General features: G+C 49.8%; 10 protein-coding genes and 1 non-coding gene across 11 annotated transcripts; 7 read left to right on the forward strand and 4 right to left on the reverse strand.

Moving 5' to 3' along the window:
* Window positions 1-517: 517 nt before the first annotated feature.
* C8Q69DRAFT_445485 (putative C6 transcription factor) lies at window positions 518-1,114 on the forward strand (the record flags this gene model as incomplete). Its single annotated transcript, XM_028629068.1, has 2 exons — window positions 518-667; window positions 770-1,114. The coding sequence occupies 2 exons, from the start codon at window positions 518-520 to the stop codon at window positions 1,112-1,114; spliced, it is 495 nt and encodes a 164-aa protein (XP_028484201.1).
* A 2,181-nt stretch (window positions 1,115-3,295) lies between these two features.
* C8Q69DRAFT_470639 (acetylornithine deacetylase/succinyldiaminopimelate desuccinylase-like deacylase) lies at window positions 3,296-4,820 on the reverse strand. Its single transcript, XM_028630849.1, has one exon. The coding sequence runs from the start codon at window positions 4,747-4,749 to the stop codon at window positions 3,481-3,483; it is 1,269 nt and encodes a 422-aa protein (XP_028484202.1). The 5' UTR covers window positions 4,750-4,820; the 3' UTR covers window positions 3,296-3,480.
* Window positions 4,821-5,122: 302 nt separating this feature from the next.
* On the forward strand, window positions 5,123-8,055 carry C8Q69DRAFT_297198 (fungal-specific transcription factor domain-containing protein). Its single transcript, XM_028627098.1, has 4 exons — window positions 5,123-5,694; window positions 5,791-6,480; window positions 6,537-6,971; window positions 7,031-8,055. Exons 1-4 carry the CDS (start codon window positions 5,495-5,497, stop codon window positions 7,962-7,964), a joined length of 2,259 nt encoding a protein of 752 aa, XP_028484203.1. The 5' UTR covers window positions 5,123-5,494; the 3' UTR covers window positions 7,965-8,055.
* An 830-nt stretch (window positions 8,056-8,885) lies between these two features.
* On the forward strand, window positions 8,886-12,325 carry C8Q69DRAFT_470642 (putative NRPS-like enzyme). Its single transcript, XM_028630850.1, has 3 exons — window positions 8,886-10,003; window positions 10,083-11,079; window positions 11,129-12,325. Exons 1-3 carry the CDS (start codon window positions 8,967-8,969, stop codon window positions 12,224-12,226), a joined length of 3,132 nt encoding a protein of 1,043 aa, XP_028484204.1. The 5' UTR covers window positions 8,886-8,966; the 3' UTR covers window positions 12,227-12,325.
* A 202-nt stretch (window positions 12,326-12,527) lies between these two features.
* On the reverse strand, window positions 12,528-12,599 carry C8Q69DRAFT_t88. Its single transcript has one exon. It is a non-coding gene; the product is annotated as a tRNA-Ala (tRNA).
* Window positions 12,600-13,794: 1,195 nt separating this feature from the next.
* C8Q69DRAFT_470647 (hypothetical protein) lies at window positions 13,795-14,784 on the forward strand. Its single transcript, XM_028630851.1, has one exon. It carries the CDS (start codon window positions 13,901-13,903, stop codon window positions 14,480-14,482), a length of 582 nt encoding a protein of 193 aa, XP_028484205.1. The 5' UTR covers window positions 13,795-13,900; the 3' UTR covers window positions 14,483-14,784.
* A 781-nt stretch (window positions 14,785-15,565) lies between these two features.
* C8Q69DRAFT_470649 (metallopeptidase Mip1) lies at window positions 15,566-18,122 on the reverse strand. Its single transcript, XM_028630852.1, has one exon. The coding sequence runs from the start codon at window positions 18,030-18,032 to the stop codon at window positions 15,657-15,659; it is 2,376 nt and encodes a 791-aa protein (XP_028484206.1). The 5' UTR covers window positions 18,033-18,122; the 3' UTR covers window positions 15,566-15,656.
* Window positions 18,123-18,282: 160 nt separating this feature from the next.
* On the forward strand, window positions 18,283-19,128 carry C8Q69DRAFT_507928 (putative mitochondrial protein; the record flags this gene model as incomplete). Its single annotated transcript, XM_028632933.1, has 3 exons — window positions 18,283-18,309; window positions 18,368-18,460; window positions 18,520-19,128. 3 exons carry the CDS (start codon window positions 18,283-18,285, stop codon window positions 19,126-19,128), a joined length of 729 nt encoding a protein of 242 aa, XP_028484207.1.
* Window positions 19,129-19,515: 387 nt separating this feature from the next.
* On the reverse strand, window positions 19,516-20,624 carry C8Q69DRAFT_507929 (putative Golgi reassembly stacking protein; the record flags this gene model as incomplete). The annotated part of the gene is made up of 3 exons (XM_028632934.1): window positions 19,516-20,265; window positions 20,318-20,401; window positions 20,454-20,624. The coding sequence occupies 3 exons, from the start codon at window positions 20,622-20,624 to the stop codon at window positions 19,516-19,518; spliced, it is 1,005 nt and encodes a 334-aa protein (XP_028484208.1).
* A 131-nt stretch (window positions 20,625-20,755) lies between these two features.
* C8Q69DRAFT_470654 (RNA cap guanine-N2 methyltransferase-domain-containing protein) lies at window positions 20,756-21,989 on the forward strand. Its single transcript, XM_028630853.1, has 4 exons — window positions 20,756-20,981; window positions 21,050-21,148; window positions 21,212-21,504; window positions 21,575-21,989. Exons 1-4 carry the CDS (start codon window positions 20,902-20,904, stop codon window positions 21,817-21,819), a joined length of 717 nt encoding a protein of 238 aa, XP_028484209.1. The 5' UTR covers window positions 20,756-20,901; the 3' UTR covers window positions 21,820-21,989.
* Window positions 21,990-22,155: 166 nt separating this feature from the next.
* Window positions 22,156-26,683, forward strand: C8Q69DRAFT_297323 (trimethylguanosine synthase). The gene is made up of 4 exons (XM_028627099.1): window positions 22,156-25,378; window positions 25,432-25,488; window positions 25,544-25,738; window positions 26,186-26,683. Exons 1-4 carry the CDS (start codon window positions 22,350-22,352, stop codon window positions 26,271-26,273), a joined length of 3,369 nt encoding a protein of 1,122 aa, XP_028484210.1. The 5' UTR covers window positions 22,156-22,349; the 3' UTR covers window positions 26,274-26,683.
* The last annotated feature ends 45 nt before the right edge of the window (window positions 26,684-26,728 follow it).

The raw sequence follows: 26,728 nt of genomic DNA on the forward strand, positions 1-26,728 counted from the left end.
TTGATGTCCCCGCTGGGCTATTTCCGCCGGTTCGCCAGCCTGGTGCTCAGACAGAAACGAACCTTGAGTCCTACGAAAACCATGAGTGGGTGGTTGTTTACTCCGTCTGCTTTGAGTCGCCCAGACGTCACGACAACAAATTAAGCCGTCTCGGATTGAGTTCAAGACGGCTGCCCAGCTGTGCCTCAATGTCATATGTCTAAGTATGGTACTCGCCGCTCAAGCTAAGACTGGTTCAAAAAAGAGGCCTTGGAACACGCACAAACGCATGCCGTTGCGATTTCTTTTTCTGGTCGGTTACCATGCGCGAATGAAGCCCTAGTGCGGATCAAGGGCCTGGGTCTCCAATTTGTCATGACAGGACAGTCAAGTCTTGTACTTCAATATCCCCTACCCCTCCTGGGCCAACACCGAACGGAGGAGGGGCCATTATATAAACGCCAAGGCAGACCCAAAAGACTGCCTTGGTCACTCCAGGCCCTGCAAAACAAGGACTTCAAGCTGGGCGCTGTCGATTATGCCACTACAAGGAGCCAGGCCGCTCCGTGCTCTGGCCCCTCGGACGACGTTGACTCCTGAGAGCGGCACGCCAGGGCCAGCGACGGAGGAGAGCAAAATCAAGAGGGCCTCAACCACTTGCAAAGAGTGTAAACGACGTCGGACAAAGGTACAGTCTTCGCTCCTCCCATTCCTCTGAACCTAGTTCTCCGATTTTTCTGGTTTGGCGGGTGAAAGGTGTGTTGTCTGATTCCATCATGTCCTGGCGCAGTGTAGCACCGGAAACCCGTGTACAGAATGTGCCGCTCACGACCGCGAATGTGTTTACGATGAATCTGCCGACAAACGACGTAAGGTTGCCGCTAAACGTGCGCAAGAGCAATTAGATTATTACAGGGGCCTTTTGGAACGCCTTCTCGAGTCCATCCGGTATTGTGAACGGGCAGAGGTCGACCATATTGTTGCGGTGATTCGTGGTGGTGCGTCGTTGGATGATATTTCCGCGGTTATAGAACAAAGTTTGGTACGTCGGAAGCATACCGATGAGGAAAGAGACCAGGATTACGAGGACGAGGAAGAAGATAGCGACTTGATGGATGATGTGCTGGAAGGTTAGTCAACCGACGGTGATCCGGTCTCACACTGATTGCGGAGAACGCAAGTTAAACGTGGAACTCATCATAGACGTTCCATGATGCCCTTCTCTTCCTTACGGGCGCGACCATGGCGACGATATCGACATCAGTACCGAAACCATTTAACGTCGTCATTCTGCCGGTCCAATCTGTGTCGTCTTGATTCGGCCAGAGTATCCAATAAGGTGGTCTTCGGGGAGTCATAATCTGCTTCTTGAGAATGGCAATATAAAGAGCGGACAATTGCTCTTCGTCACAGGCCTAGCACGTATATGGATCGGAGCTAGCCATGGTACAATGTTCAGGCATCTTTGTTGAATTCCGAGATAGCTTCGTGGCCCGCCGATACTTCAGTGATATTTCGTTTCGAGGATGCGGCATACGCCCGGCGGATCAGACAAGCCAGATGTATCGACACTGCAGAGCTCTAGATTGAGAAGCGGGTCGGGAAACTCCGAGTCTCAGAACGATAATGGAACAGAGGCGGATGAAGAAAGATATAAGCCAACTGGCGGGAATTAAATTTATGCCAGCCCCGGTGCCAGCAGCATAATATACTGAGAGGCTAACAAAGCTCATCCATCCATTGCGGGAACCAGGAGTATTTCGCTCGTCTTCTGGACGCTTCTGTCAGAGTTTCCATTACCTACGAGGTAGATACCCGCAGATCTATATCGCAATGAGGACAGTGTGCAGTGGCCGCGGAGCCTCTTTTTACAACAACTGCCATTGGAAGAGGGAAAGACACTGTCTAATAAATGCACGTCTTGGCTCCAAGGTGGTGGATTGGAGACGCAGATTCAGATGTTTTGGTCTCGTAACCTGCTGATAAACATGTCGGGGGGCTTGAAAGATGCCTACCGAGTCAGGCACACGGTCTCGGAAGAACAGACTATTGGTGTGCAAGTGGAAAGCTCAAGGTCCATCTCGCGTGAGGATGCGGGTGCCCCCGTCTGTTGTTGTGGGCCTTCCCTGACAGCCATCAGGTTATTACCGTCTGAGACGGTCGAGGCAATTGCGAATCTAAGCTTTTCGATAGCGATAAACTACAACTACTACCATTTATTCGTCGTTTGCTACCCTCAGACTGTCGGTTGCTTTTTTTCAGTATCCATTGACTTTAGCATGCAAAGCACAAAGAAAAAGCGAGAGCGAGAGAGAGAAACCTCCAAAATACACCTCTGCCACCACCAATATTATCAGATCGTCAACCTGTAACTATACTCACCGTACTTCCTCCACCCAGCCCCCATCTCGGCCCCCATCTTGCGCTGCATGAGTAGATAGATGTGCTTGTCGGGAAACGTCCACTTGGCGATCCACATCGCCACTTGACGCTGACAGAGCAGTTGGCAATACCATACAGGGTGAAAAGGGCAAATGATCTGCCCGCAACGTCCCACAAAGCCCGAGGTCCCGATCGTTGCAGATAACATATTATTAGAGAGAATAGAGTACAGCAACGGGATGAGCTTCATGTTATCGTGCAGCGGAATAATTCTCATTGGACCGTTCCACATTCCATTCGCTCCACAAGGGTTTCAGGAAGACAAGAAAACAAACGTGAGAGATGTTAGTATGTATCTCGGGGTGGAGGGGACGCAGGTGGCGAAGGATATGTCCGAATATAGTACGCAGAAGTACGTATTCACCGAGTATAACCATTTCAGCTACTGACTTCCAATTCACGTCCTAACAAACTCCCGACGTCCGTGCAATCCTTGTCTGTGTTTTGATATGTTATTGGCGGCTCAGAAAATGATCCGGCGATCCGCTGTCCAGGAGGTAATAACCGGTCCTATGCCCAGCTTTGAACTTTGATAGGAATGAGGATCTGGAGAATAGTCGACTACACGTGCAATGAAGAAATCTAGTTAGTATGTAGTCGGACAATTTCCCATCAGTCACGATAAATCTGTTGCAACAAATACTCTAATGCGTGTTGACTTCGGGGATTGGGTATGTACTATACACTCCGGAACCACTGAGAGAACGGGCGAGAATGAAGAGAAAGAGACGGTTGTAATTACCTTTTAGTATTTCCGTATAGCATACTTACCCACGCTGTATCTACAGTTAGGGTAATAGTATTTCGGACCCGACGTAGACTAAATCTGCGGCTAAGAGTATAGTTCCCGTTGGCCAATGCAGAGATGTTGACGTGCAATGTATCTTGCCGAAACGGGCAGCTTTGATTTCTTCTAAGTACCTAGGTAGGTAACTAAACGAATAGATGTTTAGATTCCGTCTTTTGGGGCACTCTAATAGTGCGTGAAGAGATCTTAGTTCAATCAATTAGCTCAATTACTGAGATCAGATGCTGTACCTTGTCCCGTTAACGTAGTATTTAGGTAGCATGCAGGTAATCCCATACAGACAAGGCATGCACCTTGATCAAGACAAGAAACTCATCGATCTTCACCCGCTCATCTGTCGCGCCCATGGTTTCTGGAGAGACACCATACACATATGCAGGGATGTCCAGATATCGCCAGAATTTGCAGTCCGTGGCTCCCAACCCCGGAATAGCAAGGGGTTTACGACCGGTCGTGGCCTCAGCCACGTCCGCCATGATCTTCACCATGGGATGATCTGGATCGCAGAACGCGGCGGGATTACTCGCCGCCTCCTGCACGGTCAAATGCACATCCGGGTATCGTCGAAGGATACTCGAGATGTGATCGAGTACCGTTTGCGCCTGTAACCCGATCGGGAGCCGCACGTCTGCCTCGAAGGTGCAATGTTCTGGGATCATGTTCACTTTCAATCCCCCGTGGATAGTGCCGATGTTCAATGTAGGCACCAACATGACATCTGCGGCACCTTTTCCCATGATCTCGTCGATGGTCGCGCGCACCTCGGGCTTTTGGAGATGCTCCTCCACACTTCTAGGGAGATCGGTAGGTCTTATGCTCTCGATGGTCTTCAGCTCTGTGATCAATCGAACCGCCATCATCGTAGCTCCTTCGGTGAGAAATGTATATGCCCCATGAGCACCCTTGGTAGTGATGGTGAAAGTCATCCGTAGTGTTCCTTTCTCTCCAAACCGAACGGACTGTATACCTCCTGGCTCGGCATTGATCATGCAGTGACCACCCCATTTATCTTGCGCTTCGTCAAGTAGCCATCGACTACCCCATCTCCCACCAGTTTCTTCATCAGATACAACCGTCAACGCAACACTACCATCCAGAGCCTCTCGATGCGCATACAGGTACGTGAATGCAATGACCAATGCAGCCGTCCCAGCTTTCATATCCACCGTACCGCGGCCGTAGATGTGTTCCCCATCATTGAACCCAGACCATGCCCCGCCATGCTTCCAATCTGAGTCATCACCTGCAGGAAAGACATCGATGTGGCCATTCATGACGATGCGGGGACCTGTTTTCCCATTACCACCGTGGAAATCACTCACGACATTGGGCATGTCTGCTTTGGGGGCTACGATTTCGAATGGGACGTTGTGGTCGTGTAGGTAATTCGTTATCACAGATGCAGCTGCTCTTGTATCTCCTGGTGGGTTGGGAGATGGTGCCTGAGCGAGGGATTGGAGGAAGGAAATGTGAAGTTTTTTGTCGGATTCGATCTGGGCGAGGAGGGTTGTTCTATCCATTTTTTTTTCTTGTTGGGGTTGGGAGGAAGGAATTGGTTATGAATCTGGATAGATAGATAGATGGATGGATGGATAAAATGGTATTATCATGTGTGGTTTTGTTTATCTTGGGATAGGTACTTATGGAGTTCTAGATAGATCTGCAAGATGGGATGTATGTAATGACAACTTGGCTCAATTGCTGTTTTGAGTAGAGATAGATGTACTATCTCAGACCAATTTTATTTCTTGATAGACTAGACTATACGGATTGAAGATCAAGTCGGGCACCCGATTAGGAATCAGTTGCTGTTCGTGAGTCATCTGAAAGGTCAATTTGGAGACTTGAGAGATAAGATGAGAGAGAATGGCGTGTGAGTGCCCTGAAATGGCGAATAACTAGCACAAGCAAATACCAGTTGTATCTACGCTTTCATAATTAAACATCATAATCCAATCTTTAACAGTATCTAGTATTATTATTCTATCCAGAAGTTCTTTGTCTTTCAACTCGTGATGCATCGACCCCGCACGGAGAAGGAGCAACGGCGATAACGCCAACACATATCCGACCACCCGGAAACTTCTCCCCTTCACATCCCGACTTCACCTTTTGCTTTTGCTTCTGGATCAATTCGCGCCCACGGCAATGGGACTGAAACAGCATTCCTCAGAGGAAGAAACAAGAAAGAGGACGTGATTAGTGCTGCCCCTAGCATCGGTCCTGTGGCGCGCAATAATCCGACACGTTGGCCCTCCCCTCCCGATGGCCAGCCCTCGTACAAGCCCGAGCGCCCAGAATGCCTCCGCTGGCGAGCAGACGCAGCCCATAGGATCCCCGGGCTACACGGCGGTGACTCCGGGAGGAACGACAGCTGGGCGGAAGAGGAAAGCGTCCGAGTCGTCCAACGCGAAAGATAGTGCTGAGCGGCGGAAAATCACCAGGGCTTGTGATTACTGTAAAGAGTAGGTGGATAGTTAGCCCGACCAACTACCTAGTTACTACTCTAACCAACGATGGTCTGCGGCTGAACCATCATGGCTGACTGTGAATTTATGTAGAAAGAAAACCCGATGTACAGGGACTTTACCATGTCTGAGATGTACAAAGTTATCGCTGTCTTGTGAATACAATGCAGCGTATTCCAGAGGACTGCCTCCGTCTCCGCCACCCGCTCCGGAGTCAACCCTGAGGTATGTGGCTGCATCACCGGCCGTTAGCCAGAGAACGCCAAAGAGACTTGGCCCTCAGAGACGTCACAAGTCTTCAGGCGCGGCGTCTCCGCGAAATTCCCCAGAGCCAGGAGCCACGGACCTGGAAGGGAACTATCTCGGTCCAGCATCGGGAATCTCGTTCCTGAACCGCGTATGGCGGCGGCTGAACCAGGATGAGGTCGCTACGATCCCAAGTGGATTGCGGGATGAGTCGTCAAAAAGCGCTTCCGTGTTTATGTTTGGTGATCGACCGTTCTCCGACTATGGAGAGACGGGGTTTTCCTTGCCGCCGCTGCACAGAGCGCTTGAGCTGATTGAAGTCTACTTTGACTTCGCCATCGTTACGTACCGGTTTCTCCATAGAGGCCTCGTGGAGTCTTGGTTGAAAGAAATGTACGAGAGAGAGATCTCTTCGGCAAGGCCTCCCACAGGGGACATAACAGCAAAGGCGGCCATACTGCTGATGGTCTTCGCTATAGGCACAATGTATGAAGAGAAGAAACCAGGCAATGCTGGTCTTGCAGAGTTCCATGAAAGGTATGTACAGTACTTTCCCAGCCCCCTGGTGAACTGTTTATGCTAATGCATCGTAGTGAGCGATGGTATGTTGCATCGAAAGCTATGTCATACAACGAGACTGGCAAACCCCGGCTAGAAACTATCCAGGCAAGATTAGGCCAATGTCTGTACCTCCTTTCCTCTTCGAGGGCCAATGAATGCTGGTACAGATTTGGCACTACGTTACAATTGGTGACGGCGCTTGGGTTACACCGGCGACGGCCAGCGAAGCTGCTGAAGGACGGTAAAGCGTACCTAGAGAACGAATTGCGGAAACGCACTTTCTGGAGTGCTTATATCCTCGACAAATATCTCAGTGTGACCTTTGGACGACCCCGGTTGTTGCATGATGAAGACATCGACCAGGATCTGCCCGATGAGGTAAACGACGAGGACATGCTACCAGGAGATCAAAAGAACAAAGTAGCCCCTTCAGACTGTGTGATGACTGGTACCATCATGCATATCCGGTAGGCCTTTCTCGAAAAAAGAAAAGCCCTTGTAAGGACTGCGCTGACAGGGAACGCAGCTTGTGCCGTCTCGTTGGAGAAATCTCCCGGCAAGTATACACCATTAGGCCGTCCAGCAAGACCGCACCACTGGAGGCTGCACTGCGACTTACTCTCGAACTCGAAGAATGGAAGGAAAGCCTTCCCCCTCTGTTCAAGAGTATCCGGCCGTCCAGTCTCGTGGCTCCCCTCTGCCGACAGAGCCAGGTACTGCAGTTAGCATATTCTCATGCCATGATACATGCGACACGGTCTTTCCTTCTCAACGACTTCACAGACTTCACGCGGCGACCTTTGGTCACGAAGGACAAAATCAATTGCCATGTGCAGAAGTGTATCGACGCGGCAAAGGACACAATGTTGCTTGTTGATGATCTTGCGGCTCAGGGGATCCTCGTCCAGTCATTCTGGTTCACCCACTACGTTTGCTTTTGCGCTATTATTGTGGTTTACATTTACACTATCCAGCACCATCGCCTTTCATCTTCATCTGACGCAGACCATATTCGACATGATGCGCGAGAACTATTCAGCTTCGCGGAGAGGTGCCAACGGCATCTAGCCAAAGCCACTCGTCGGAATTGTCCCAGTCGTCGTTACAGCATCATTCTTGAAGAGCTCAGGCGGGAAGTCCACCGCCAGATCAACTCTAACGGACTACCCAGGCCCGTTACCACGAAGGAGCCAGCTGGCACGGACACTGCGTCGGAACGGCGGCATTACTCTCTCGAAGTACCGGGACAGAGAGAGGCGCCAGAGTATGATATCTCAAATTATCCACCGCCCTTTCTGCCAGAATTGGAGATGTCGGAACTCACTCCGTCTGATGATGTCGGTCAGGATTTGGATTTTCTCAGCAACCAACTTGAGGAAGGCTCGGTCTGGTGGACCCAGCTGGACTCTTGGGTATGTGTTCGTTCTCTTCGTATCTGTGTATTTCTAACGTCTTTATAGGCCTTCTCTAGCATTCATAACGACTCCTCGATATTTAATGGCTAATGCTCATGTGACTATGGAAATAGCAGGTAGATGTAAATAAAGTGGATATTATAAATAAGCCCTTACGACTCCTTCCTGTCCCTGATTCGCTTTTTCGTCCTACACGGATCCTTAACGTGAAGTAATGACAACAAAAGCTAGATTATATCCGTCCGCGACTGGAGATAACAGTCTAGGTTACTAATGCTCATTGCAGTGCTGTAGACATTCCAGGATGACCGTACATAGATCCTTCAAAATTTAGACTTGCGGCCTCATTTTTTTCTACTTTATACCCACACTAGTTCTTATCCGCCGTGGAGAAATGCTCCGGACAAGTAGGTACTTTAGTTACGCGAGGAGCCTGGCGATCGATCTGCTCAGTGGGATCACGGGGTAGATCAAATAAGATTTCCTGTCCGGTTTACTCTAGAGGATTTTGAATGAGAGGGATCAGAGGGAATCGTACTCTATGTTGGAGGTTTGTTGTCTCGTATACTAGATCTACATTATAGGATTGTTGGGCGAAAGGGGATGCTACGGGGTATCGGTGGTAGTGGAAGGGTTTATTTTGTTTTGGTATGAATTATAAATGCTATATTTAAATCTCAAGTTGTTGTTTGCAAGTACCATTCACAATATCAACTATTTTCTACGGAATTATACCAGTTAATGTTAGTAATTCCTGGAGGCCTCGGTCACACGGTCCGGATTCTTATCCGCGCCGCCCCCGGCTACTGCCATTTCGCAGCATAGAGAGGAAGTAATTCTTCCAGATGCCGCCGGACATACGCCGATGTTGAACTCGCGTCGATGTCGGTGATGATATGGCGGGGTACATATATATATTAAAGAGTTTGGTGGTATTTTCCATGTACTGTTTATATCTCGTGGATACTCGTATTTCTACGATTGCGATATCTAGATCCTTTCATCTTCAATGCATTGACCCTCTAAAAAAAAAAAAAAAAAGCAAACATGTCCTCCGTAGCCATTGCACCTATACCGGTCAGCGATTTATCTTTCGCTTCTGAGAAGACCACGGGGGTCAAACACACACGGGTAAATATAACAGACCAGGAACCACGCACAATCGACGAATTAGTCCGTCACCGTGCATCTCTGGGATCCGGACAGCCAGTCATTGCGTATCCCAAGTCCGGCATCGACTATGTCGAATATCCTCTGCGAGACCTGGATATCTTTGCATATCGAGTTGCGAAGAAAATAGCCTCTCGAATCCCAGTGAGATCGTCTTCGTCGGAGAAACAAACGGTAGTGGGCGTGCTGGGACCCTCTGATCTGAGTTATCTCGTCATTCTCCTTGCACTGTCGAAATTGGGACATTCTGCATTATTACTCTCAACGCGGATATCTATCGAAGCATATGTTTCTCTTCTGGAGACCACGAATTCGAGGAATCTTATGGTCCACAGGTCTTTCCGGGACGTCGCTGAAGAGTTGAAAAGACGAATACCCGATCTGCAAGTCGATGAGATTCCTTCTCGAGACGTTTATGACTTCCCAGTAGAGGATGGCAGCGTCGATACTAATCTCACTCCTCATCTGGATCCAGCGCAAGAGACAGAACACACCGTATGGATAATCCACTCCAGCGGCTCGACGGGCCTACCAAAGCCCATCCCTCAGATCCAACGAGCCGCAATTAAAAACTATGCTGGGAACATGAACATGAACGGATTCATCACTCTTCCTTTATACCATAATCATGGAATGAGCTGCTTGTTCCGCGCAGTTCATTCATGCAAGCGTCTCCATTTGTATAATGCGAATTTACCGCTTACAAAGCAGTATTTGCTGGATACGATGAAGGCGCATGATTTCGATATATTTTATGGGGTTCCGTATGCGTTGAAGTTGCTCGCGGAGACGGATGAGGGGATTGAAGCCTTGACGAAGTTTAAGATTGTCATGTTTGGTGGATCGCCGTGTCCGGATTCTTTGGGGGATAAGTTGGTTGAGAAAGGGGTGAATCTTGTTAGTCACTATGGGTCGTAAGTGTCTTGTTCTGTTCTATCATATTTAGTTCTAGAAGCTCGTTCCATGATAACGTCAGAGCTGACAAGTCTACAGGACTGAAACGGGCCAATTGATGACATCTTTCAGACCGCGGGAAGATAAAGAATGGAATTATCTCCGTCCTTCGGAGGCAGTGAAGCCTTTCTTACGATTCGAAGAACGCAGTCCCGGTATTTATGAGTTGGTGTGTCTTGACGGCTGGCCATCTAAGGTTGCTTCCAACAGACCGGATGGTGCGTATGCCACAAAGGACCTCTTCTTGAAACATCCCACGATAGAAGGGTACAAATATTATGCTCGTCTGGACGATACAATCGTTCTCGTGAATGGCGAGAAGGTCAATCCGCTGGAAATGGAGGGCATTATCAGGCAACTTCCAACGGTATCGGAAGCTGTGGTCTTTGGCGCAGGAAAGTCCAGTGTCGGTCTGATGCTGGTTCCTTCTCCGGTAGCATCAGGGTTATCGGAGGATGAAATTATCGACTCTATCTGGTCATCTGTGGAGAAGGCTCAAACTGCCATGCCCGCTTACGCCCAGCTTACAAAGAATCTGGTGAAGATCCTCCCAGCAGACACGCAGTATCCTCGTACAGACAAGGGGACAGTTATCAGGCAAGCGTTCTATCGGCAGTTCCATCAGCAGATAGAAGATGCATATGAAGAGAGGAAAACGGAAAATGCGCTTTCTCTGTCTGAGCCCAAGTTGAGGGCATTTATCCGGAAACAGCTGGAGAAGATATTGCCATTGAAGAATCCATCAGTCCTGACAGAGGATGCGGACTTTTTTAACCTCGGCATGGATTCACTACAGGCTACTCAGCTGAGGTCTATATTGACAAGCCAGATTGACACGGGTGGCCATGCCCTGGGCTTGAATATAGCATTTGACTATCCGTCGATAAACGCCTTGGCACATTACCTCTACTCGCTGCGGTCAGGAACGGTGGATCGTTCTGGCTCTGTTGAGGATCTAATGCAGAGGTTGATCGAGAAATACAGCGAGTTTGCACAACATAAGCCTATGCCAAATGGTTTGAAAGGCAAATATCTGGTTCGTATTCATTCCAATTTCCTAGATGTGTCCAGACTAATCAAAACAGGTTGTCACTGGTGCCACTGGCTCTTTGGGCAGTCACGTTATTTCCAAGCTCGCTCCGCAGCCAGATGTGCAGAAGATATATTGTTTCGTTCGAGCAGGATCAACCATCGAAGCTTATGGGCGGTTGATAGAGTCTCTGAGAGAACGCAGAGTGTACACGAGCATATCGGATATTGCACGAAGCAAGCTGATCGCTGTCCCATCCGAGTTTTCCAAACCAACTTTGGGACTCGATGAGACAACATACAACATCTTGACCTCCGAGATAACTGATCTTATCCATTGTGCTTGGTCCGTCAACTTCAACCTGAACCTAGGTAGTTTCGAGAAGGACAGTATTGCCGGTATCAAGAACCTGATCGACCTGTGTCTCAAAGCACAACGACCAGCACCTGCATCTTTCAACTTCTGTTCTTCTGTCAGTACGGTCACGAATACTGCCAGCGAGTATGTCCCAGAAGCTCTTCCAGAGAAGCTAAGCTATGCCCAAGACATGGGATACGCCCAGTCGAAACTCGTGGCCGAAAACATCTGCGTCAAAGCCGCAGAACAGACAGGTATCAGAGGTCGAGTCCTCCGCATCGGTCAAGTGATCGGTGATACACAGCATGGAATCTGGAACCCTACAGAAGCCATCCCCTTAATCCTTCAATCTGCCACCACAATCGGCGCACTACCGCGTATCGACGAATCACCCTTCTGGCTGCCCGTCGACGTCGTCGCAGACACGATAATCGACATTACCTTCTCCACCATGGACTCCGGTGTATTGAACATCATCAACCCGCAATCCTTCAACTGGACGCGCGATCTGCTTCCTTTCCTGCATAGAGCTGGGCTTGAGTTCGAAGAGCTCGAGCAACGCGAGTGGATTCAACGTCTGCGAACTTCCAATCCGGATCCAGCACAGAATCCACCGATCAAGTTGGTGGAGTTCTTCGCTAGTAAGTATGATACGGACCAGCCAAGACGCACAATGAAGTGGCATACGGAGCGGGCGAGGAAGTATTCACCCTCGCTGGGAAAGGCAAAGAAGTTGGATCAAGAGGCAGTTGATAAGATGATTGCGTATTTTCGATCTTGTTGGTCAAGAGCGTAAGGGGTATTAAGTCAAGTAAGTATCGAGTTCTATCTGCTCAGTATAGCACTTCGTTAGAAATGACCGTTAAGTATATATACCTGAAGATCCATTCAACAGACTAATTCGTAAAAGATCCGATATATATTAGGTTTCTTAACCCTACTACGGTAAATATACTAGAACAATTTCTGCCACCCCTACCTTAATCGCAACGGGCCACTTCTCAGTCAGTCCTAATGCAAAAGACTTACTGGAGAACAAGACAAAAAAGTAAAACGTCCATATCGCTTCACTCGCGCATCAGAAGGAGGCAAAAAATTGGACTCGCGGGGAATCGAACCCCGGACCACCCCCATGCTAAGGGGGTATTATACCACTAAACCACAAGCCCAATTGTGTGATGGTCGGCCGAGAATAGTGATTTACTAGACAATCTGGATGTTTATCGTACCTTTTGTATTTGCTTGCAGTTATGTTATCTCGGCAAACAAAATGGGACGTTCCTATTTGGGAATTTAGGCTAAAATTTAGTGCGGCTGATAAATCACGTGATATAGGTACAGATTGTCTTGGCCTTTATAGAATTGCAGCGCTGGTAAACAACATTGCTACTACTATTGAGCATAGATAAAGGGAACCGATCCGTGCTAATTACTGATCCTCGTAAATGCCCTTTCTTTTGTCCTCTTTTCTCACCGCCACTCGGCCCTACAAGTTTGTGGAAACTGGAAAGGAGAGTTTTTCATTAGGTACTCACAGATCCGTCTCTTGGCAAGTTCCTATTTAAGTAAATGGGGGCCAAAACCATCCGACTTGCTTTTATTCTAACTTGTCTCCGTATCTAAAGGAATTTGGCGTCAACTCTGCTCCAGATCCTCATTTAACTACCGGATTGAATGAGGCTATGCAGTGAGTAATTTTCAGCTTCGGATTCCCTATGTTGGGCAGGCACCAACGTCCGCTAGTTGTACTAGACTAGAATGTCAAGGCGTCCTCTGTTCGTTCGTTGAAAACAGCGATTGCGGACTCTCGCATCTATTGCTGAGCTGTTCATGAGAATATAACTGGGTGTCTTTGTTCTCATGTGAACTTCACCAGGATGACGATTGGATAACACAGTCGTTGGGCTCTGTTGAAATGCGCATCTTTTTCTTAGCATGGATTACTTTCTATCTGGTCTTCGCTTGCCTGCCATTTCCAGACTCCAGAGCCTCAAGCTAAAACGACCAGCTATATTCAGCCAAGATGCTAAGCTTGAGTTGTTCAAGGCGCATGGACTCACGGCCTCGGTCATACATACTTACGAGGTGACATTGGAGTCCTGGATAGCGTCTTAGCCTACACTCCCTCGAAGCTAAATCGCCGGCGCGTGCACTAAATTCAGCCTCCAAGAGCCGCATCGTATCTTTTTGGGGTCAGGAGGAGTGAATTAGCCTTTTTCTTTGCTGCGCCATGCGGTTTTCTAACCGATATCGCGCTGGCCGTCGCTGGGGGCTAAAGACTCTTTTGATCTTGAACTTATAAAAAGGGGCGGCGGTTGGCACGAAGTCTGTCGCAGATTTCTCTTCTGTCTGAATATCAAGGCTCTTATTATTATTGTCATCTCTGAGATCTCAAGATATATCTCTCGTTCGACATTATCTTTTTCAAGACTCCCTAGACTACACCAAGTGATAGATAAAGATCACCATCATGCGTTTCACCAGCTATATCTTGTCTTGCGCTGCCATTGCAGCCACTGTCTCCGCGCAATCTAGCACCGTGATCAGTGTCTTCGCAGCAGGCCCGACGCAGGTGCCCCTCGATAACATCAAGGGCAGCATAGTAGACGCAAATGCCGTCGCCACGACGATGGTCCTAAACTGCGTGGATGCTCCGAGCGCGACATGCGCCCTTCATCAACCTTTCACCGTCACCGAAGGTCCTTCTACCTGGAGCGTGAGCGCTATCTTCTCGACCGCGACTGCCGGTATAGAGGCTACGATTACTCTAGACCAAAAATGCGAAATCACCTCCTCGACCCAGTTGGCCTCCTGCTCGGAGTCTGTTGGTCTCCAGGTCAGCACGGAAGGATTCTCCACTTCTACCGAAACAACCACTATCACTTCATATTCGGGTGATGAGATCTACTACCCGACTATGACTGTGACGGGCGGTATTGACCAGCTCAATCAGCCTCAGGCTACCCAGACCCCTGATGCGGCTGCTGGCCGTATTGGTATGGGAGGAGCTGCTGCTGCTGCTGCTGCTGCGGCCGCTGCTGGTTTCCTCTGAATGAAATTTAGAGTACTGCTCAAGTCGGTGATGTGAAGATTGTTTGAACCTCCATTCGCATTGGAAACTGAATGAGGTCTTGAGGCAAAGAGAGAAACTGGACCGAATGATACCCACGGAAAGGAGTCCATCATGAACGTGTATCTACTTTTTGTATAACGTTGCACTTGCTTGTCATTTTTCCCTATCCATTGTCTTAATTTTTATACAAGAAAAAATCATTCTTAATCCAAACGCAAAATCTACCTAGCTACCTACTATTAACAAACTCGAAAATACCCGATAATTCAAGAGCGCTGGCGTTGTTATTATTTCTTACCAGTAATCCGGACCATCCCTGTCTAGTCTCACGAAGCAGCCCTGTCGATCCGTTCGTATCCCTGCCACCCCGCAAAAGCCTCGTGCTCGGGAAAGGTTGACCATTGCACAGCCGCTATATAACGATGACACATTTCTCTGATTTCTTTTAAGTAACTACAGCGCGTTTATCATAAAACGTTCGACTTTCGCTAAGGACGTCTTATATAAGTTTATAACTAGGGCTTGTCTTGTCTCTATAACCATAACTAGAGAGAACTGTAGAAAGACCCCAAGTCTAGCGGATTTTACTTAGCAGATGGTACTTCCCGTACATAGATACATAGATTAGATGATAAATTCCAAGCAATTCGGAAATTTTAACTGCTATTTTCCCTTTCTTCGTTCGGGCTATGGATGATGGTTCGTTATAACTGATCAATTTATTCGTGTAGCTTTCGTTCCGATGGGGTTTATTTATATTCTCTAATACATAATGAGGGGTTCTTTTATAGTAGAGTAGGCATATGCAGCACGTGGGAATTTACACCTACATACTGTACAACTACATGGCGAATGCGCTGCATTGTAGTGTAATACATGCGATATTGTGGCTTATTGTGTTTTGGATGGTTTGTATTGTGGCTTCGTGGCTTTGGGTAATACTATCATGATCATAATAATATAGTTAATAGTGATTAAATTGAACATTGATATCTACATGGAGGTATGATATTAATTTATTGAGATTGGGGTTTATACACGAAACTGTACAGCGGAATGTTGATGTTATATTTCATTGCATTAAGTCAGTATGGACATTATTTATTCTACGTACACATCTAGCGAGAACGGGGGTATATATCAGATTCTGACCCTAATGGCGACCCAAACCCCATCGACCAACCTCACGCATTGCCTCGTCGCCTCCCTCTGCGAGACGGCCATCTGCATTCGATGGGTTGTCACTGCCAAGGACACCGGCTACACAATTCCATCCGTTGCGGCCACCGCCCCAGCGGAGAACCTCGTTCTTGTACCGCTCGCCAGCTTCGCGGTCTACTGCTGCCTCGCCTGCCTTGAACACGTCCTGCCAGAGCTTGTTTGCGATGGCGCGATCGAAGATGTAACTGTAATACGTCGCGCCATAGCCGTACAAGTGGCCAAAGAAACCCTGCCACGAAGTAGGTGGGTTGGTTTTGGGGTCAGGGAGGCTTGAGTGCTCAGAGAATACACTGTGATAGATGGCGGTACTGTCAATGGTCTGATGCTCTGGAGGGAGAGAGTGATATGCCTGATCGACCAAGGCCATGAGAATCTGTGCTTCATTTTCCACGGCGCCGTAGATGGATCCATGAGCTGATCGATCGAGGTCCATGCTGCGCATCATACTCTCTGAAAGCGGCTCGTCGGTTTTCCAGTGCCGAGCATAGAGAGATAGAACTTCCGGGGCCGTGGCGAAACTCTCCATCAGCACAGAGGGCAGTTCCGCAAAGTCAGTAGCGCAGCGCGTACCCGAGATCGACTGGAGAGACGTCTGGCCTAGAATGGAATGGACAGCATGGCCCATTTCATGGAACAGTGTCCGAACGCTATGTTCGCTCAGAAGTGAAGGAGGGCCGTCTCCATAGGCCGGCGGCTCTGGGAAATCACAGACCAGCGCGATAGTTGGGAGTTGGCGCAGGGTCTTGGATTCCGGGTCGCGAGCAGTGGCCATTCCATCATTAGGATGCAGTGACTGCTCTATAGCAGCAGACTCCGTTATCTCCTCTTGGGAGATCTCACGCGAGCAGCGTAGCGTGAAATGGGCCGGATTCGGGCTCTTATCCGGCCGCGTGAAGAGGTCGCAATATATCACAGCAATGTGACGTCCGGACTCGTCGACGACATCCAATCGTCTCACATCCGAGTTCCAGGTTTCCCCAGGAGCCGTCTCCTGAGGCACAAGACGCACACCGTATAGACGGTCAAATAGTCGGGAAAGACCTTGCATCACGGTTCCAAGCGAAAAGAATTCAGGAATCATACTAAGCTCACGAGATCTGCGGGCCTGCGAATACTCGAAAACTCGCTGGTTAACGTAGTAGGGATGATCCCACGGCTGCAAGGGCGATGCGCCCTTCAGCTTCTGGAGCTGGGCCAATTCTTCCTGGACCGGTCCTCTGTTGCTCGAGACAAGGGAAAGCAAGAAGTTAGACACAGCCTCTGGCGTCTTCGCCATCTTGTCACTCAATGTCATATGTGCAAAGCTAGGGTAACCAGAAAGCTTAGCAAGTTCTGCTCTCTTGAGCAACAATTGCTCTAGCCGGTGGATCTGTTTCTTGCTAGAGGTTCGTGTTGCAAGATATACCTCCTTCCTAGTCTCCTCGTCATGGACTGACCGCAACACCAGACGAGGAACCATTCCCACTGTTGGTATAGACGCCTTGCTCCATCTCCCCAGCTGCTGCACCACGACCGGATCCAGCCCGCGCAGACTGTTCTTGCTGACTGTGACGTGGGACTTGGCAGGCTCTCCTCCGTTGACAAAGTCCGATCCCAGTTGGCTAATATCATTCGAGAGGTTGACAAATCTTTGACGCTCATCTGGTGGAAGATGGATGGCGGAGTTCGAGAAGTCCTTGATCAATATTTGAGCCACCATCTTCTCACTCTCGGTCCACTGCGCCGTAACCAGAGGGTTGGCTGCAGCTTTTTTGAGCTGCTCATTTAGACCAGTCGTCGTATTCAAGACATTCATATATTCAAACATCAGCGCATACGCCTGCGTAGCCGCCTCCTGCACTCGTCGGTCGGGATGTATAGATCTCATGAAATCGGACAAGTCAATCACTCGACATAGCAGGTCGCTCAGACGATCTAGATCTCGCGCCATAGATCTGTATTCTTCCAGAGTGGACGCGGCCAGTACCTTGGCCACTATCCTCTGGCATTTCTGCAGAGAGGCATGGGCGAACTCTCTGAATCCTTCGGGACTCTTGAGGTATTGGTTCTGCACCAGGCCTGTGCGCTTCGAGAGACCAGCGCCTCGCTGCGAGAAATCTTTCCAAAACGGTCGCGAGTCGAACACCTTCCGTAGCACATCGTCATCATGGCGCCTGTCCACAGAGCTGTCTGCTGGCGCGTGGTCTTCGGATAACGACCTGACGGCAGATGTCGCCGCAGTCTCGAAGGATCGCCGCGACTGAACGTGCTGCAGACGCCGCAGACACTGCTGGCAGGTCCACGGGCTGCGGTTCAGAGTCTTCAGCATCGTGCACGCGAAAACGCTGATCCAAAGCAGCTGTCGGGGGGTTGCAAAGGCACAGCGTGAAGACTTACTAAGTATCGGCGATGACGGAGTCGGAACTGCGCCCATTTTCTGCTCGTCCGCAGAGCCGAGTTGTTCCCGCTGAGGCTTGGCTCGGCCAACGACATCGACAACGTCCAGGTCTTCCGCAGAATTCCAACCTCGACGTCTTCCACCAGTCCTCAATTGGCCATTGACCTCTGCGTTTCTCGAGATGTCATTCCGGCCAATGTTCCAGCGGGTAAGAGTCGTCTTCACCGTGTGCAGGTCCCCAGTCGCGTGACTGACGAGATTCTCAGCGAGCTGTTGCTCCCGTAGCAGCTACCCTCCTGGCTGGAGGTGTAGCCCTCTATCCCAGGCGGACGGCCTTTGCAGAGGCTCCCCATGAGTCGGTATGAAGTTCTCCGTTGACGGTATCTTGCGGAGAGTCTTGCCTAACGCCTGTCCAAAGCAGAAAAAACCCATCTACGACGACTTTCCGACGGAGAAGACACCTGCACCACCCTCCCTGCCCTCGCCTCCTTCCACCTCTCAGCCCTCTTCTCCCACTCCGACAGACATCCTGACCTCCCAGGTTCGAGAAGCCCGTCTGTTCCTGTACGCGCACTGCCTCGCGGCCGAGAACAGCTTCAACGACTTCCTTTCCCGCGTGCTCCGCATCGAGAATGCATTCACCGACACTGTTGCTTCTCTCAAGCCCTCTCCGGAATCCGGCGAGCGCCTGATGCCCGGAGGTATCTATGTCATTGTTTCTGCGATGGCAGGCTCAATAGTCTCGCGGAACCGTGGTGTTATCCTGCGCACCACGACACCGCTTGCCTTCGGTACCGTTGCGGCCTGGACCCTGTTGCCAGTGACGATGCGCAACGTCTCTGATCTGATCTGGGAATACGAGAAGAGATGCCCGACTCTGGCTGAGCAGCATCTGAAGATCCGGGAGACTGCCGAGAACACCTGGCACACTGCTGTTGCGCATAGCGCCATGACGAGAGCCAGGTTCGAGGAGAAGATCGGCGATGCCAGGAAGAAGTTGGAAGAGATTGTCAGCAAGGGTCTATAAGCTGAGACAGTTTGGTAGCGAGAGAGAGGACCGTGATAGCTACGAGTCCACCATACAGACCCATACGAGAGCTTTCATGTCCATCGGGGACTGGGCTTGCGGAAACAGAGCTCTCGTATATGTAACTTAAAACTTTGGATTCGGAGATTCAGGTCCCTATCTTCGAGTCTTGTCATTTTAGTACAACCAAATCTCATTTGTTGTCTAGAAGCAGTCAAAGCCACATGCATAAATTTCCTATGTCAATGGCACCGAAACCAGCCTAATTCCTATAAACTATCGGTATCACCAGTCCAGGGTCATAACATAACTCCAACGTAATAGTCATACAGTTGAACAATCCAAAACGTCACTTCCACAGCTCCATTCTTACGCCCGAGATGTGTGTTAGGTCTCAGTCGGTGCAGGCGCAGGGCTATCGGAATTGCGTGGAGGAGCGCCAACTTTGGGAGGCGGCGGAAGGGGAGTACTATTCCTTGATGGGGCATAATCCTGCTCCCTGCTCTTCTGCTCTCCTTCTGCGAAGTATTCATCAAACGCTGAGTTTGGCGATATCGCCGCATGTCGATGTCTTCTCCCTCCCTTCGACTTCCCGGACGTGGGAGTTCCCGATCTCAGAGGCGGAGGCGAGGCTATGGTTGCAGGGACAAGGAAGGATCCACCGCCCACTGCAGGAGCTTGTGTCTGCTGTGAGAAGCCATCGTCCTTGGTTTCGAACACGACTTCACCCGGTCCTTCTACCTCCTCTCCAAGACCGACTGGTAGCCGATGTAGAGCTCCATATCCCAGAACAGCACCCAATGCACCTTCACCACCCCAGCCTCTCGTAGGGACAAGCTCTACCTCTCGAACAACATCGAATTCACTGTTGTAGACCCATAGAGTCAGGCTCCTGTTGAGATGGTCCTCCACCAGCTCACCAAGCGCGGATTCGCCTCGTAGTGTTCCACTAGGTGTTCCCAGTATGTAGTCCGAGTGTGGAAGAAGTCCCGCTAGGTATGCTGGACTGTGAGACGAAGGGATGTCGAGAACGTGCCATATATGCTGCGTTGACGACAGGGGGCTTAGTTGTAGGGTAAGTCCGAGGGTTGGGTTGCCAGCTGGCACAGGGATGGAGATAGTATGTGTCCGTTGGCCCTGGGTGTATGTCAGAAGAAGCTATATATCTATCCAAGAGATATACACTGACCTTTGCGCTCCATATCTCGAGCGACACGCTTGAACCGGCGCAGTTGCGGACCTCCGTAGCGAACAGGTTTGGATCGGGGTCATCCTGGTAACGGGATATTAGAAAGATCAATCACAGGTACCATAGGCTGACTCACAATCAGGCGACCATTGATACCGATAATGAAGTCGAACCAGGGCTCGAGAGGCAGCTCGGAGTCCTTGTTGCGGAGGACCTGGAAACCAAACGAATTGTCTCCATTGCTAGAAGCCTGCTGTGCGGGCTCGCCCTCCAGACGCCCGATGAACCTATTTAAAGCTCCGAACATAGCTTCTAGTTCTCCCCGATATTGAACGAAATCAATATCAAACGTTCGAGGAACGAGACTGGAGCTGCTCGTGTTTACAGTCCCCTCATCATCTCCACGTGGAGGACTAACTAGTTATCCATAATCGGCGATGCTACGTCGGCAAACAAGACAAACACATCTCCGTTCCAGATAAAGTCCGCGGTGCCAATCTTCCATGGTCAGGACGAAGACTCTTACTATGATGAATTCTACATAGACCAGCTATCAGACAGGATTATTTTCCGTCAGTGCTGCCATGAGCGGTGACTCTGAAGAGGCTCCTCCCGAGGTGCATCATTACAACGACCGGAGTGAGGTCCCTTGGGATATCCAAAAGTAAGCACGCTCATTCATGCCAAGAACATATATATATATATACTTACGACCACTGACCATATTCCCAGTTACTGGGCACAACGCTACAAGCTATTCTCTAAATATGACGAGGGTATCTGGTTGACCGATGATGCCTGGTTTGGCGTCACCCCAGAACCTGTTGCTAAGTTTGTTACCCTGCTTGTTGCGCATGTCATTAGAATAATAACATTGGCTTACCACCTGTATAGTAAAATCGCGGAGCACATCGCCAAATCTGCTCCTAAAGGGCGAAGCATCTTAGTCGATGCATTTGCTGGAGCTGGTGGGAACACCATCGCGTTCGCGCTCTCCGGGCGCTGGAAACGTGTCTACGGCATAGAGAAAGATCCCGCAGTCCTGCAGTGCGCAAAGCACAATGCGAAGGTGTATGGAGTAGAGAACAAAATCACCTGGTTTCAAGGCGACTGCTTCGAGATTCTCAAAGCCCAGTTGAAAGACCTGGCACCATACAGTGTGCTTTTCGCCAGTCCGCCATGGGGTGGTAAGTTTCTTCTGTCTTTCTTTCTTCTGCCCAGTTTTCCAGCAAGTGGGCGGTGCTGACTTCCCTTTAGGACCTGGCTATCGTTCAGATGAAGTATTTAATCTGCGAACCATGGAGCCATATCCGCTCAGTAAGCTGTATGAAGAGTATTCCGTCTTCACTGAACATATGGTTCTCTATTTGCCTCGGACGTCTGATCTGAAGCAGTTGGCGAAGGTGGTCAAGGACGATAAAAAGGCTACTGTTATGCATTACTGTATGGAAGGCGCTAGCAAGGCGTTGTGTATCTATTATGGCGATTTTCATCTGGAATGACTTTTCAGCGATCCCGTATTGAATAGAATGATCGTTTTACAAACCTATTCATGTCTAGTTAGACGGGGTACCGGGACATGGGCAGATGAATGGCAACTTGACACCTGCGTGCGCCACACAACCCTTACCTCTCATTTACCTTGTGAATGAAAAGCCAAATGGCATCCAGTAAAAGCGAGATTACTCATAGTTCTATTCACTAAAAGTCCTGCTTATTGTCATGATTCTGTCGATTCTTTGAGGACCGGATGAGCTGATTTCCCAATAAGGCTTAGCGGTATATCGTCCGTCGCCTCCGCGTCCGATGCGCTTCTTCTCTCCTCACTCTCTCCACGCCGATAGCCACTGCTTCTCGCTTCAGTTCCTCTGCAGCTTCCTCTTCGACATCGATGATTTAGAGCCGGTCTCGACGTCATTTCTATGATACTGCGCGATCGGTACGCCGTCCGACCGTCGTCGACCGTTCTACGTCCTTGACCAAGGCGGGAATCTTGTGACGGCTTCAGTTCTTTCAAAGATCACATCCCAAGATGCCCCACGCTACAGAGAACGGTGCGCTCAACGCCGAGGACGCCGATTTCAACAATGTTATGCAACAGATCAACGGGCCCTTCGGGGAGGGCGGCGTGTCTTTCGATTTTATGTCTCGCGAGTTAGAGCCAGGCGAGAAGGCAGACGACGCAATCGACTACGAGGACATCGACGATGATGACCTCCCCGAGGAGGAAGAAGGAGGCGCTCCTCCTGCGACGGCGAGAGATATCGATATGGCACCCCCTGGCGAGCAGGAGAAGGAGGACTGGGGAGAAGATATCTTTGGAATGGATGAAGAGGCTGGAAAGCGCGAAGAGGGCGATGATGAGCTGGACGATTTATTTGGTGAAGCCCCGTCACCAACCGCAGGGAACCAGGCCGACGAGACACGAGATCTCTTTTTTGAGGAGGAAGAGGGTCCATCGCTGGCAGCTGGCGATGCTGGTGCCACCGACGCTCCGGTGGCAGAGGCTGAGGTCGAGGCAGAAGCGATGGAAGAGGGTAGCATTCTCGAAGGAGAAGAGCCTTCCTCACCTACTGTTGAGGACATGGATCCCGCTACTCTTCGAGCATGGAAACTTCAACAGGCCTTGTTTGCTATGTCTGCAGTCGGCCCGGATAATCCGCCTGCCCCTCCAGAGAACGTGGAAGAGCTGCTTGAGTCACTATGGCCAGGGTTTGATCGTAAAGCTCTGCCACGGTTCTTGGAACTCATTCCTCATAAGAAGGCTTACTTCGTCGGAAAACAGGCCCTGAAGCCCCCGAAACCAGTGCAGCCGACAAAAATCAACCTAGAGCTTGCTCAAGACCAGGAGCGTGTATTCAAAGCGGGAGGCCAAGTCAGCAAGCGCGCTCTCGAATCAGAACAACTTGGCATAATTCCGATCACTGTGACTGTGCAAGAGGAAGAAGAAAGTCCGATCGAAGAGATCGATTTCGAGACGGATCCGGAAGAAGTGCTCCCTGGGGGGGTTACCATGCAGGACCTTCATGTGATTTGCACAGATTGGGAGGTCAAAACGGACGTTTCTGAAATGGATCTCGACGAAGAGCCTGAACCGGCCAAAGACATGGACGAAGCCGCTGAGGAGGATGACTGGCTATTCGAGACTACACGGCCCGCGAAGAAGCGTAAGCTGGGGAAGGATCCAAACGAAATCATAGCTTTATCACACATCGACATTCCGCCACTCGACGATCCTGAGCAGATCACAGCTGGGATCGCCAAGAAGGTCACGATTGATCTGAACGATCCCCATCTACTCCTTGACGAGCGAGGTCCCGAGTCTGCCGTGCAGAAGCCCAAGGCTTTGGGAGCTATCAATCGGGATGAAATGGACGCCAATGTCACCAAACGCCTGACAAAACGCTACAACATTTCAAACGACGAGGCATATGACATGCTCAAGGAGAATCACCAGAACAAGGTGCGCAGTACGCTCGGTAATGTAACCCTCGAGCATAGTATGCCCGCTTTGCGCTTGCAGTGGCCTTACTATAAGACTGAGCTGTCTACCTCGGAGGCACGATCCTTCCATCGCCCAGCTTTGACCTTCCGACCTGGCCAATCCGTCTGGTTCAAGAACCCCGCGTACATCAAGCGGAAGCATCAAAAAGGCAAGGATATCAAGACTCTTTACAACTCTACTAAAGACCTTTCAGCGGCGGACAACTCGAACGTTCTCCTGGTCGAGTATTCCGAGGAAGTTCCAACCATGATGTCGAATTTCGGAATGGCCAATCGCTTCATAAACTACTACCGTCGGAAAAACATGGAGGATTCGTCTCGGCCAAAAGCAGAGATCGGTGAGACGGTCGTGCTCCTGCCTCAGGATAAGAGTCCATTTTCCATCTTCGGACACATTGATCCCGGCGAGACGACAGCAGCTATCTCAAACTCTATGTACCGTGCTCCATTATTCCACCATCAACCTAGGTCTACGGACTTTCTGGTCATTCGCTCCAGTACCGGTAGCGGTGGATCCGATTACTTCGTGAGGAATATCGACAATCTCTATCTTGCTGGCCAGCAATTGCCGTCCACGGATGTACCCGGACCCCATTCTCGAAAGGTCACCACGACAGCCAAGAATCGCCTGAAGATGCTCACCTTCCGTCTCATGAAAAAGTCTGGCGATATGAAATTGTCGATATCTGACATTACTGCTCATTTCCCGGGTACCTCGGACATGCAGAATCGTCAGAGAATGAAAGACTTTGTCCACCACGATAAGGAGTCGAAGCAATGGGTTCCAAAATTCCTAGATGCTATACCTGACTCTGACACAATACGCTCCTGGATTCAACCGGAGGATGTCTGTCTTCTGGAATCTATGCAGGTCGGTCAGCAACATCTGCACGATGCAGGTTATGCAAACGATGCAGAAAAGGGTGGCGACGACGATGAAGATGTGGAAGGCGAGAGTTTTGAACAACAGATGGCTCCTTGGAAGACCACGCGCAACTTCCTGTTAGCCTCGCAAGGCAAGGCCATGTTGAAGCTTCACGGTGAAGGTGACCCTACTGGCCGTGGCGAAGGTTTCAGTTTTATCAAAACCTCGATGAAAGGTGGCTTCAAGGCCATTGGCGAGAGTGTCGAGGATAAACTAGACGCACAGAGACTCAAGGAGCTGGGCGGCCACAGTTATAACGTGGCTCGTCAGCAGAAATCGTACGAGACTTCCATCCGCCGTATCTGGGATGCCCAGAAAGCGAGCTTATCTTCAACCGTTGAGCATTCGGACGCCGAGAGTGACATCGATCAGGAAGATGAGGAAGATGAATTCAGCAAGCCCACGCCAAGATCGGAGGCTCCTACCCCAGCAGCTTTCCGCAGGGATGATGAAACTACCAGTCAGTTCAGTAGACTAAGCACAACCAGCCAAAAGAACAAAGTCTTGAGGATCGTTCGCGATTACGAAGACGAAAATGGCAACGTCTATCAGAAGGAGCAGTTGGTTTGGGACCCCCGGGTTATCAGACAGTACACCCAGTACCGCTTCAAGATGGAGGCTCTCCAGACAAAGTGGGCTGCTCTAAACAAACACATTCTGCGTATTATAACTGACTATCTGGCAGACTCGATAAGATCGAACCTACGGGCGACCGTGAAGTGGACGCTCGTAACATGAAACTGTACAACTTCTACCCGTCCCAGTTCTTTTATCAGCTACTGACTTTCTCTATCCAGACTCGAAGCGGAACTTGGCAGACTCAACCGGAACAAAGAACGCCGCTTCGCTCGCGAGAAGCAGAAAGGAGTCAGCTCAAAACCAAATGGGGAATCTCCCAGCGAAGCCGGAACTCCCGGAGCTGGAAAGCCAGCAGGCACCCAAAGAAAGTGTGCCAACTGTGGTCAAGTCGGCCACATCAAGACCAACAAAAAGTGCGCAAACCACCCTAAATACAGAAAGGCTAAGCAGAAACGCTATGAAGTCTATGAGCCCGGCCCCAATGACCCCGTACCCGGTGACACTGAGCCTACTATCATTGCACCCAATGATCCTGCACTTGATTTTTTACCTTACTGTTCTGGAGCCCTTACTGTTGAAGCTCCGGGCGCTGAAGAGCATCCTGGGGACACTGTTCTCAATGCACCTACACCCGTCTCTATACAAACTTGAGCGGGCCAACCACTTTGGCTCCAGAGCTACCTTCCTCTTAGGAACCCCCAAGGGAGCGCTTTCGCACCGCGAGCTTCAAAGGACCCAAGAGTTCAATCGTTTTTCGTTTTGTCATTTGAGAAGAATCGATCATCGACTTCAAAAATATTCACCCAGGATTTTTTTCAAAGGAACCCATTGGCTAACGTGATTACCCATCATCTCAACAGGCTCTGTCCCCTTCTCAACGGTACAATGAAACCCGAAGATCGAATCAGCGGATCCGCTTTTGCCATGGGCTTGCCACCAGCCGTTTAACTTCCACTCCTCACTTCTTCCCCTATCGGTTCGGCCAAAGCAAAGAACACAAGATCGAATCGAGTCAAACCGATCGAAAAACCTATTCTCCGACACAGCGATTCCCGTCTCAGTTTTCTCCCTGGAATTCAAATTCAATAAATTTATCTCAACCATCAATCAATCACACTTCCCCGTCGATCCTGGCTGATTCAGCGGGGGAGGAAACAACAAAATACCATATCCCGCTTATTTTTGTACCTGTACATACATATACTTTGCACGGTGAGACTTGATTATGCTCTTTACTTTTAGTGCTGTCTAGATGGACATGTGGGGAATTTGTTCTTTTCTTTTCTTTTTTTCTTTTGCGGGAAGAAAAGCCTCATCTCAATAGGTACCGGTTTACGATTCTATTAATTGTTGTTATTCGTTATGGAGTTTGTACTGTGCGCATGTGATACCTGCTGGGACGA

Source organism: Paecilomyces variotii (genome assembly GCF_004022145.1).
Source record: "Paecilomyces variotii strain CBS 101075 chromosome Unknown C8Q69scaffold_7, whole genome shotgun sequence".
Taxonomy (NCBI): domain Eukaryota; kingdom Fungi; phylum Ascomycota; class Eurotiomycetes; order Eurotiales; family Thermoascaceae; genus Paecilomyces; species Paecilomyces variotii.

Coding starts and splice junctions, on each gene's coding strand:
- C8Q69DRAFT_470654 (XM_028630853.1), top strand. CDS start 20,902: ATGAGCGGTGACTCTGAAGAGGCTCCTCCCGAGGTGCATCATTACAAC. Junction 21,149..21,211: donor ACCCCAGAACCTGTTGCTAA/GTTTGTTACCCT, acceptor CCACCTGTATAG/TAAAATCGCGGAGCACATCG. Junction 21,505..21,574: donor CGCCAGTCCGCCATGGGGTG/GTAAGTTTCTTC, acceptor ACTTCCCTTTAG/GACCTGGCTATCGTTCAGAT.
- C8Q69DRAFT_470639 (XM_028630849.1), bottom strand. CDS start 4,749: ATGGATAGAACAACCCTCCTCGCCCAGATCGAATCCGACAAAAAACTT.
- C8Q69DRAFT_470642 (XM_028630850.1), top strand. CDS start 8,967: ATGTCCTCCGTAGCCATTGCACCTATACCGGTCAGCGATTTATCTTTC. Junction 10,004..10,082: donor CTTGTTAGTCACTATGGGTC/GTAAGTGTCTTG, acceptor ACAAGTCTACAG/GACTGAAACGGGCCAATTGA. Junction 11,080..11,128: donor GTTTGAAAGGCAAATATCTG/GTTCGTATTCAT, acceptor TAATCAAAACAG/GTTGTCACTGGTGCCACTGG.
- C8Q69DRAFT_297323 (XM_028627099.1), top strand. CDS start 22,350: ATGCCCCACGCTACAGAGAACGGTGCGCTCAACGCCGAGGACGCCGAT. Junction 25,379..25,431: donor ATGGAGGCTCTCCAGACAAA/GTGGGCTGCTCT, acceptor ACTATCTGGCAG/ACTCGATAAGATCGAACCTA. Junction 25,739..26,185: donor CACATCAAGACCAACAAAAA/GTGCGCAAACCA, acceptor TCATCTCAACAG/GCTCTGTCCCCTTCTCAACG.
- C8Q69DRAFT_470647 (XM_028630851.1), top strand. CDS start 13,901: ATGCGTTTCACCAGCTATATCTTGTCTTGCGCTGCCATTGCAGCCACT.
- C8Q69DRAFT_297198 (XM_028627098.1), top strand. CDS start 5,495: ATGGCCAGCCCTCGTACAAGCCCGAGCGCCCAGAATGCCTCCGCTGGC. Junction 5,695..5,790: donor GCTTGTGATTACTGTAAAGA/GTAGGTGGATAG, acceptor GAATTTATGTAG/AAAGAAAACCCGATGTACAG. Junction 6,972..7,030: donor GGTACCATCATGCATATCCG/GTAGGCCTTTCT, acceptor CAGGGAACGCAG/CTTGTGCCGTCTCGTTGGAG.
- C8Q69DRAFT_470649 (XM_028630852.1), bottom strand. CDS start 18,032: ATGCTGAAGACTCTGAACCGCAGCCCGTGGACCTGCCAGCAGTGTCTG.